Below are 11,995 nucleotides of genomic sequence, written 5' to 3'. Positions count from 1 at the left end.
AGAATTTTTGTCTATCTAATGGACAATTGCTTTGTAAAACATGCAGATGAGCCGGCAATGTACCGTTTTATGTACAGAATTTTGTGAAGCTTAGGTATCCAATACAAACAAGGTAAGTCAGATTTGCTGTTCAGTGTAATGTTCATTGAAGCCATGAAGGTTTTATGATTCGCCAAAATCTCATCCTTGTTAAATTTTGTGTCTTTGTATGAGTGCTCTTTTATTCCTAATTCTTTTACAAGACACTCGTAGTAGTACGATTCACATACAAAAACAATATTATTTGAAGCTTTGTCCACAGGAACAACAACATATTTATCGTGAAGAGATGATAGACATTTCACAAAATCTTTGTCGCTGAAAACGGACTTTGGTCGATTATTTACACAGTTTTTCATCTTTTGGATTCGACGTTTTATCATATACCTGTAATTTTTAACCCATTCTGACAGTGTCCCGTTCAACTTCTTCTCGTTTAACCCATGCTCTGGCGTAGTCCTCAATGTAATCCATAATTATTTTGAAGTTATGGTTCCAATTGATGTGTTGGGGTTCTCTGAACTTAGGACCATAAGATATACCTTTCGGAGATGTTCATGTTGAATTATAAAATTGAGAATGGAAATGGGGAATATGTCAGAGACAACAACCGGACCAAAGAGCATACAACAGCCGAAGGCCACCAATGGGTCTTCAACGCAGCGAGAAAATCCCGCAACCGGAGGTGGTCCTCAGCTGGCCCCTAAATAAAATTGTGTACTAGTTCAGTGAAAATGGACGTCACACTAAACTCCAAAACAAATAAATGAACTAAAATTAAAAAAACATACAAGACTAACAAAGGCCAGAGGCTCCTGACTTGGGACAGGCGCAAAAATGCGGTGGGGTTAAACATGTTTTGTGAGATCTCCCCCTCCCCTATACCTCTAGCCAATGTAGAATAAAGAAACAAATAGCAATACGCACATTAAAACTCAGTTTAAAAGAAGTCCGATGTCAGAATAGGTAACAAAAGAAACTAAGCAAAATGACAATGATACATACATTAACAAAGGACTACTAGCAGTTACTGACATGCCAGCTCCAGACCTCAATTAAACTGATTGAAAGATTATGTCTTCATCATATGAAAATCAAGTACAATCCCTCCCGTTAGGGGTTTAGTATCATACAATCATAAAATATATGAGAAGAACATAACCCGTATCATGCCAACAACTGGTTTTAGAGTAATAGTGTTTATTTCCGATGCAAAGACTTAATGAGTGAATCAATATTAATACCAAAATATGCAATTCTTAATGACCTGACAACAGTATCGTAACTATATCCTTTCCGAAAAAGTCTGTTTTAAGGTTTGGTTAGCTTTTGAGGTAAATGCCGACATTTTTATGTTTTTATGTTTAGATCCCCAGTAATGACATGGCCAGAGGGCTGTAAATATAAGGAACAGTCACATGTGAGAGGTTTTGTTTAGGTATTCTTCTAAATCAAGGTCCTGTAATGCTTGCTCATAGTTGAATACTTTAGGTGCAATGGTTTTGGTGTAACTGTATGATACACTAGGAACAGACTGATTTTGAAAATAAAGTGGAATTTTAGATGTTTCGTCTTTGTAATGAAGAACGTTGCTGATGTTGATTGCATCGATTCCTTTATTAGAAAACAAAAGTGGTCAGAATTTCCTACTTTCATCATTTAATGGTTCCGATCTTGCTAGTTTCAAAAGGCGGAATAGAGCTACATCACAAACTAACTGACCTGTCTGTATATTGGAGAAAATGTAATTATGCATACCTTGTCAAGTGCATAATCTCTCAAACATTTTAGAAAATTAACCTTTTATCAATGTTTAATTGATTATTGATTTCTACGTTATGCTAAATGAAAAAATATAAATTCTGCATATTATGTAATGTAATATATTTTTTTTCTAGTCGTAATATATACGTAATGATGCAGACCAAATGTGTATCATTTTTAAACAATCGTCTGTTTTACAACAATTTGTCAAATAGGATTTGTATTCTCCTAGAAAAAAATTTTCAGGAGTTTATAGTAACGGCTTGTCATTGCTTCCTTCCATCTGCGTGTCCAAAACAAATTGTTACTGTGATATCACTTGCTTTGTTAGAATGAATCTTATATAGATGGAAGATATATTTTAGGAAAATAAGCTTATGGATGTTTAGGTCAATAGGTGAAGGGTCAAGGTCAATGTAAAAAATAAAATAAAAAACAAATAGAATAAGTGGAAATTTTCTTCGGTACTGTCCTTATTTATAACATCATTTTCTAAATACTCTTTGATAAATTAAACAAATATATAAAAACTAATGTACCAACTCCACAGGCGAAGATGACCTTAGATGAATTGGGCTGTTCTGTATAGGCTCATTTTGATCACAAAGCTCCAAACAACATTTCGTCGTATTTATTCAACCCTGGCTTTCAACTTTGTAGGTTCGAGTGTTCTTGAGGAAGATACGTTAAAAAAAAGGCGATTCGGACGCACATAATTTATAGTGTCATAAGGAAATGCCTGTACCAAGTCAGGAATATGACAGTTGTTTTCCATTCGTTTGATGTGTTTGAGATTTGATTTTGCCATTTGATAAGGGACTTTCAGATTTGAATTTTCCTTGGAGTTCGGTATTTTTGTTATTTTACTTTTTATAATTATTTTTTAGTTTCCCTTTCTTGACTGGAAAGAACCTTGCACAGATGAAATTTTTAGATTGGGAAAAAACCTTATGATTTTTAGGTCAATGTATTTAAGATCAATGTCAATAAGATAATAGAATACATATAAATTTGATTTGAGGATGGTAAAGGAGAGGCGAAGATACCAAAGGAATATTCAAACTCATTAGTCGAAAACAAACTGACAATGCCATGACAAATAACGAAAATCGATGAAAACACAAACAGTACACAAAACACAACAAAGAAAACTAAAGACAGAGCAACATAAACCCCACCGAAATCCGGAGGTGATCTCATGTGCTTCGGAAGGGTAAGCAGATCATGCTCCACATTAGGCACCCATCGTGTTGCTCATGTAAGTACAAATCCGATGATAAGTCTTATTCGTTAGGTCACATTCGAAGAAAAGAGGACAGGAAGGACGGAATGATTTCAACTTTACCACTTGCAACTAGTGGTTCAATAGCTTACTTGTAAGCAGCAACCCTCTATCAAGGAAATGCAAGCTCTGGAATATCGTTGCAATTGAGAGATATATACTCCATATGCATGTGCTGCTGGAATGTTGCTACAGAGAAATGGAATGTTCACAATTGGAAAACTGAAATCATCATTTTTGTCGCAAAATCTTGTTCTCAACCGACCTTTATTCGAAATTTCTTGATGTAAGTCAAGATAGTGGGCAGACTTAACTGTATCTGTTGGATTCTTTATTTCAAGTTCGATGTGATAGATGTGTTCGTCATAGTCACCAAACTTTGAAATATTTAGTGAGAGGACATCATCTATATAACGGCGTGAAGTTAAAGGATAATGCTACCTTCTTTTCATTCTTCCTAAGAAGCTCCTGTATAAAGCCAGCCTCATATGATTAAAGGAACAAGTCGGCAAGAAAAAGAGCACAGTTGGTTCTCATTGAAATTCCATTTTTTTTTTGTTGAAAAACACGTCCTGTAAACGTAACATATATGTTGTCAATCATGAAATCAAGCATCTTGATAATGTCAGTTTCAAAAAAAAATTTGTTTGAATCAGAATGATTTTTTACAAAGTACGATTTATCCCTCCCTAAGACAAGAAACTGGTATCTACGTTGGCCATTCTTTTTTATACAACAAAGTATGACTTATTTGTTTAATTTGTCCTTTAGTTTGGAATGGGGAATACTTGTGTAAAGGGTAGAAAAGTTTTTGAATTTGAACTTTTGGTGAAATCTATTATTCTTTGCATCTTATTTTTTACAAGAGTCTGGTGCAAATGATTTGCATTGCATAAATTTTAAAAACAATATCTGAAGGATGCTTTTTTCCTTTCTTTCGCCTTCATTTTCTTATTCCAAAAATACACACACACACACAAAAGTTAAAGCTACAATCTCACACACTGCCCTTATCCCTACTGCACACTATGCCCTTCTCCTTAACTCACACAATGCTTCTGCATATCTCATATTACATCCTGCTTCTCGCACAATCTGTCTTTATTTTGTCCCACACTATGCATAGTTATCATACTAATCCTATCTCCCTGTCTTATCTATACATTTCTCCGTGTCTAACACTATGTCTTTTTCCCTGTGTAACTCAAAGCCCACCTATCTGCATCACACAGTTCAAATCTGGTTGTCTTAACTAAACATTTCTCCTTGTCTCACACTATGTCCATCTCTGTGTCTAACACTACGCCCTTCTCCTTGTCTCGCACAAATCCAATCTCCTTGACTAGCACTATGCATTACTCCTTGTTTCACACTATGTCCGTCTCCCCGTCTAAGACTACGCCTTTCTCATTATCTCACACTATGTCTTTCTTTTTTGTCTCACACTAATCCCATCCCTTGTCTTACATTGTATCTTTCTCCTTGTGTTACACTATGCCCTTCTCCCTGTGTAACACAACGCCCTTCATCTTGGCTCAAACTGTTCACATTTTCTATTCTTACACTATACTTTTCTCCTTGTCTCATACTATGCTCTTAGACTTCGCCTTCTTTACAGATGTTTTCTAAATTGGCCTGTGTCTGTGTTGACTCATCGTGTCTATCTTTTCAATCTTTATACTTTGTACTACCTCCTTTTTATTTCTACTTTTTTCCTTTGATTTTATACGTATAACATCTTTTTATTCTTCCAATATGTCTAATGCTTTTTATTTCATTCTCTCCATGTCTTTGTCAATTTCCGTCTTTTTCAGTTTAATCTTTCCTACCCAAATTTTCCCTTCTATAATAGTTTTAATTCTGGTCTTTTGATATCCTATACGCTCCTTGTCTGATGAAGGAGCGTCCGGTGAGATGATTGAATGAAGATATTTAGTACAACACATGTCATGTACGTAATGTGTTCGATAGTTGTCTTTTTGACAATCATACATCTTATTTCATAGCGACAACCAAAAAATTCAAACATATTATCATGTAAAAGTACTTCAACTGTGCAATACTGATCTGTAAAGATAAACGTTTACTCTCACCTTGGATAAAACTAAACATACTTCCCTTTTAAGAGTGTATTCATAAAACGGAAAGGATTTTACCGATTTATATGTACGGTGGTATACAAAACGAACAAATACAGGTTTGTTTTTAGTTTATATAGTATTTATAGTACATTTTTAGAGTAGAAATGTATGTTTAGGCTTTCCTTTTTTCTGTTAGATAAATTTGCTAAATATTCAATAACGTTTAAAATGTTTGCTTGGTAGCAAAACGTAAAACAAATTGTGCAATATGTCGAAAAGGGAATGAAAATGGAAAGACAAAGACAATTTGTTTTGTTAGTGGTTGAATTCTGACATTAAGTATATCCAACAGCGAACACTGCAAAATAATAATTATTTATTTAAAAGCTCCATATATGCTAAATTGTTTTATGCCAACACAAACAATCGTAAAGTATCCCCTTTTGATGTTTTTCCATGATTTATTCCAATATATCTTTGCATTCCATATTCAACAAAATCACACATTAAAACTAAAGGATAATTGGATATCACTGAATTTCGAAAGATTTTTATTGGTAGTTTATCAGTGTATTACGTTCTATAACATGTTATTGTATAAGGTAAGACATAACATGTCTCCGCTAGTTTAGTGAAGCACAACTGGTGACCTATTAATGTGTTGATACACATGAACGACGTGTAACAATTAGATCATCAAAAACATGTTTACAATATGTTGGTATTTCATCTATATATGTATAAGGTAAAAGCTTATGCGTTGTTTATTACAACACACTTACCGTGGTATCATGGCGCAAATAAATTAAAAAAAAGTCTGATTCTTTTCATGCTCATGAGGTATCTCTCAAAATGTCAAGTGATTTGCTAGCAAAACGTGAACAAAAATATAAATTTCAGGTGGGAAAAGTGATGAAGAGACATATACTGTTGCAAACATAGGTTATTGTTTTGGTGCATAACAAAGTTAACAGTCTGGTGGCACCAGAACAATTCCATAATTGTTTTTTAAAGTGTTCATACTTGCCATAAGCCTTGAATTATCCATACCAGAAACATCCGAAATAACGGATTTCGGAAGTTCGTATTGGCGATCATTTGAAAACTTTGGTCAGTAGTTTTTATGTTCGAAATTCATTTCTGCTATGTCAACCATGAATTGAAGAAATAAAGTATATATATTAACTCTTATTGGTGTTTTGTAGATGAATAAGTAAACAGGTCATATATTTAATTGCAAATGTCGTTCGCGCAAATCCCCCCCCCCCCCCTCAGCTGTCATAGCTGAGGGGGAGATCTCCCTCTTTGAATGTTTCAGAGGTTGGCAGGTATGGTCTTCAATGCTATTCAACTTCGTGCTTTATTTGGTCTTTTTAACTTTTTTGATTCGAGCGTCACTGATGAGTTTTTTTATCTGGAATACACAATTTTCATCCTAGTATCATCCTGGATAACAATAAGTCTTAGAAAGAGGTGCAATAAGTTACATAAATTAATAGAAAAAAAATATATTCCCATGGACTTTTGCATGTATTCAGTTGTCTTTTTTTTTTAAATTGAAATGTATAGTTTAGTTAAATTACTAAAAAAAATATATTTTACAAAAACGGTATCTATTTCCGACATATTCTACACTCTTTGAACCTTGTGATTTCATATCATTTGATCCTTTTACATAAAAACATGAAATACAATATCTTTTTTTTTCTTTTTTTATTTGAATCATTTCCTCAATTAGAAATTCAAATCTTATCTCGTGTAAGTAGAAAACAACAAACAATACGTAAGCACTTCAGAAACAACATTTTGACACTCCTATTTCAACTTTCCTAACAAATTCTAGGATATTTTGAGTTTGTCATTACTCTGTTACACTATGAATCTCATAATGTACTTATGTACAAGTTATAGTTATAATCTTAATTATATGCTTCCAAAACATACGGCTGAGCTAATGAAAACAGACATCTTTGCACAAAAATCGATAATATACTCAACAATATTCAGAGTAAATATTCTCTAAAAATTATATAAAAATAACTAGCACAGTAAAAAACTCTTGTTAATAAAAGAGATGCGGAAGATATCAAAGATGCTCCTGAAGGGTATGCAGATCCTGTCCCACATGTGGCACCCGTCGTGTTGCTCAATTAAGTACAACCTTGACGTGATAAGTCCAATTCGGTAGGTCACATTCGAGGAAAAGATGATGGAATTGTAGTTAAATAAAATTATTTTTTTCTGAATATTTCAAAATATCAAAATTTAGATAATAAAAACATCTTTCTTGATGATATTGGATACCTAAACTACAATACAGTTCATGTAGTGAACGTTGCGAGATTTATGCAGTTGCTCTTACATGAGTTAGATACTATTATAAACTGCCACCCTTATTTAGTGGTGTATAAAAAGCCGATTCGTAAAAAAACGAAAAGATTAATAAGTATTAGAGTAACTTGTACAGTTTCGATTTCCCTTCCTTTAAATTTGAAAGTCATGTTGCAGCGTAAGCGGCTGCAAGTTAATATGATGTTGTAACCGAGTGCCTGCTTGTATTACGATTTTCAACAACTTTGTGTTTGTCTTTTTATGTCTTGACTTTTATAGTATACAAAGGTGACCTTTGATTCGATTCATGAAAATTAATAAATGAAGATACCTTTATAATTAATTTGAAAACGGCTGCTTAAATTATTTTTTTAATGACAATGGAGTTTTACCTATGTGTAACTATCTGTGGTTATTCCATGATTGCTTACTAACTTTATCAATTTCTTTACAGATATCTTATGAAGAAAAAAAATATGTCATAATTCGAATATCAATGGAGTATGGGTAATATAATAAACGCAACCTTTTTACTGGCATTGTCGGTGACAGCATCAAGCAGCTTTCTGTGTCAGATGGAACTTGAACCGTTTAACTTTCCCTCACTTTACAATCAAAATTCAAAAACAGTTAACACCGTTGGACGATTTATAAGGATTCATTCAGCTAATAATTGTGATTTGAATACAACGGATATTATAAACGATTATAACTTTCCATATGAAAGTATGACAGTTGGATTTTTTGTATTTGTTTGCGACGAATATATCAGGATATCTTTCAACCAGTTAGAAAACGCAACAATTCTTTCAAGTTTGATAAGCTATGTTCAGCTAGACAAATGTAGTTTTGATTCAGCAGATATTGATTTATTCTTTTTAATAACTAGCACACGTGTATTTTCAATTTTGACAGCTAATTTTACTTCTTTTGAATCGGCAGCTAACAGGTCATCGTGTGAAGGCTCCAAAAATATTCTAGCACTAGGTCTAACCTGTATACACAATGATATAATGAGTTTTATACAGTATATGTTCAATTGTAACAATGAAACTTTCAATGTAAAGGAGATTTCGGTAAGTCAATGCATAGGAGCTATTAATCAACAACTGTTTCGTAAAATATTTCCAGAACTTCAAACATTAGAGGTTGATAAATGTGATTTAGAGGCCAAAGTGGAATTTCCGTGGTCAATTAACGATGCATTCCTCACAGGTAACATGTCAAGGTCAGAGTATCTACAAAACCATATTATCAAGTCTAACCATCTTAATATCCCATACAATATGTTTCGAAGGCATTTATCGTTAATTAACAATGGCCTCACGACAGGAAGTAACATCCAAATAAGTCGTAGGTTGCACTTTTTCAAAATTTCCCAAAACAACATTTCCTTTTTTGATGAAGATATTTTCAAAAATGTAGAAGGACTTCAAGTTATTATATTAAGTGAACTTGGATTACAAGAAATAAGAGGACTGACTTTTTCAGGACTGACTGAATTACTGTATCTTGATCTTAGTAAAAATGAACTTAGTGAATTACCGCCTGGAGTGTTTGATCAGTTATCAAGCCTAATGTTTCTTAGTTTAGCACATAACAGTTTAACTGTATTTCCGAAACAAGTGTTCCTTTACCTTAATAAACTGATTTCTTTAGATCTGGGATATAATAAAATACTCACAGTAGGTGACGAAATACTTCCAGTGAACAGTGTAGCGTTGAACAGTCTCGTTTTAAAAAACAATCCAATCAGAGAATTTCCGGTTACAATGCTGTATATACGAGGCCTTAAAACAATTGATATTCGGTTTACCAATATAACTTTTCAAACTATGACAGATTTTCTTGAAAACGTTGACCCGACCTCACTTATAAGGAGTGTTGAGTCTTCCAGTAGCTCGATTGACAGTGACTATTTACAAACAACAGAAAATTGGAGAGAAATTGATTTAAGACAATCTCATGTCACTGGATTCTATATCACAAATAATGCAAGCTCACATGCAAAACGCATGTTGTTGATAATATTGAAGCATTTCAAATTCATATTTATAGCGCAATCTTTCAAATGTTATTCGGATATAATACCGTTTAATAAATTGATGCAAAACTTGAATGAGAGTGGATATTGGACAGGAGAGGAATATTTCTACACTGAATGGTCATGCAAATTACCATTTGAGTTCCAAGGAAGAGCTGTTCTAAGACTCAAAGCAGAAGAGACATATTCAGTAGTCAATATAACTGAATGTCCACCTCTATGTGAATGTTACATTCGTGAAATGTTTAATGTCATCATAGTTAACTGCAGGGATAAAAAATTAAACACACTTCCGGAAAGTATGCCGAGTGGAATGCTAGATATCTGGTTAGAAAATAATAATATTTCAAAACTTTCCTTACAGAAATATTTAGGGAATGTACGACAACTTCTTATGTCCAACAATAAGTTAGTTGAAATAGAACCTGATGCTTTCACAAAAATGATTAATATAAAACTGTTGAAACTGGATAATAATTTACTTAATCACATCCCAGAAAATATCAAAGAATTAGATATCGATATGCTCAGCTTGAAGAACAACCCCTTTATTTGTGACTGTCATACTTTGTGGTTCAAAAAATGGCTGACAACGAATATTAATTTAATTGAAAACATCCGCGATGTTACTTGCCATAGTGAAAACAACCAATATGCGCAACAAATTGTTGAACTCCAAGATAACAAGTTCGTATGCAACGGAAGCACATTATATCAATTGTATGTGATTCCTGTTGTCGTTGGAATCTTATTGTTATTTCTTGCACTGATTCTTGGAAAATACTTAAGAGTAGAGATCAAAGTTCTCCTCTACGTTACTTTTGAATTACATCCTTTTGATCGACGGAAATGTGATAAAAGGGAAATAATAGACCTTGCAATTATTCACGCTAAAGATTCGTCAGAATTTGTGGAAGAAAAATTGGTATTACCGCTGAAACGATTACAGTTTGTAATTTTTTGTGTGGCACACGATTTCATTGCTGGATATTCATTGCAAGAAAATGTTTCCTCTATAGTACTGCGAAGCAAACATGTTCTTCTTATATTGTCCGATGATATGATGTCAAATACAGTATTAATGGATTATACATGGGCAGAGTGTCAAAATAAAATCAAAGTAAACAGAGCTAATTTTCTGTTAGTAACTAGTGTTACACAAAAGAATGTGGTTACATCATTGAACAAGGACGTACAGAAATATCTAAAACTCCATAATCACTTAAATTGCAGAAGTGGACTATTTTTAAGTAAAATTAAGTATACATTAAGATCATATTCAAAGAATAATCTAGGAGTTAGTCACGATAACCTGATGATTGATATAAGTCACAGACAAATATTTCCGTTTGAAAGGGAAATACAAATAACGAAAAACAATGATTATGATTTATTCTTTTGTTATTCAAGCGATGAACGTGATTACTGCCAAAACAACTTAATACCACGATTAGAGAGAGAATCATACAGAATTTGTACTCCGGATAGTCACTTTCATCCTGGTGCCTGTATATTGACAAATATTGGGCTCGCTGTTGAGTCCTCTTCACATACAATTTTTGTAACTTCAAGTTTTGAAACATTAGATGATTTACAGCTGTTTGTGTTTCAAAAAGCAATCGAAAAGACACGTCTCCAAAAATACAACCATTTAATAGTGATATTTTTGCGAGATAAGACACGTGAAATAGAAGATAGAGATATAAAAGATTATCTTAATTCTTATGTGTACCTAGATGTAACAGACATCAATTTTATTGCACGGTTTAAAAGTGCGTTGATGCCGCAAATGACGGGCAATTTGTCGGATATATATATTAATAATAGAAATGGTATTATTTAATTTTTTTCAGTTTTGCAGATTGTAATATGAAAGTTGAAGCACGCACGCTACTCTTACTACCTCTAAAGAAACAGTTGATGTAATATTGTTTAACGGAAATATTTATATAACGTCTGAGAATAATTTTAGTTGTTTTGATCTACCATATGATATTATCAAATCACAGATATGTAAAGATTATTTCATAACATTTTTCATATCAGACCTTTTATTGGCCCTATATCATGATATCAGCCAAAGAACCAAAAGGCTCAATGAATGATATCATGAACAAGGGCCGATGAAGAGTCTGATATGAAAAATGACATGTAATGATCTTTTATCATATATCTCAGTAGAAGAAACACAGACAAGAAGTATTTTAAAACATTGAAAAAATGCATTTTTCATAATATATTACCTGTTTCCTAATATTTGTTTTTATCCTTCTTTGGTATGTTTTTTACTGAAAACGTACCATTGAGGTGAATTTTCCGGAATTTTCCGAAATTTTCCGAGTGAATTCGAAATATGCCATGCGATAACGTTACGGAAAGACATGCTATTATCTGTCGTCCCACTGTCTGTATCAGTCTACTCTGCTCTTAAAAAAATTGCTCATCATACTGTAA

At 33.1% G+C, this 11,995-nt stretch overlaps 1 protein-coding gene across 1 annotated transcript; it reads left to right on the top strand.

Annotated features, from left to right (window-relative positions):
* The first annotated feature begins 4,016 nt into the window (after window positions 1–4,016).
* On the top strand, window positions 4,017–11,795 carry LOC127719661 (protein toll-like). Its single transcript, XM_052225890.1, has 2 exons — window positions 4,017–5,282; window positions 7,952–11,795. The coding sequence occupies exon 2, from the start codon at window positions 8,001–8,003 to the stop codon at window positions 11,382–11,384; it is 3,384 nt and encodes a 1,127-aa protein (XP_052081850.1). The 5' UTR covers window positions 4,017–5,282; window positions 7,952–8,000; the 3' UTR covers window positions 11,385–11,795.
* Window positions 11,796–11,995: the final 200 nt, after the last annotated feature.

The sequence above is a fragment of the Mytilus californianus genome, unplaced genomic scaffold, assembly GCF_021869535.1.
Source record: "Mytilus californianus isolate M0D057914Y unplaced genomic scaffold, xbMytCali1.0.p SCAF_11, whole genome shotgun sequence".
Taxonomy (NCBI): Eukaryota; Metazoa; Mollusca; class Bivalvia; order Mytilida; family Mytilidae; genus Mytilus; species Mytilus californianus.
This window is presented reverse-complemented; position numbering and strand designations above follow the sequence as displayed.

Bases quoted from the DNA above. Each gene is read 5' to 3' on its own strand.
- LOC127719661 (XM_052225890.1), top strand. From the start codon at position 8,001: ATGGGTAATATAATAAACGCAACCTTTTTACTGGCATTGTCGGTGACA.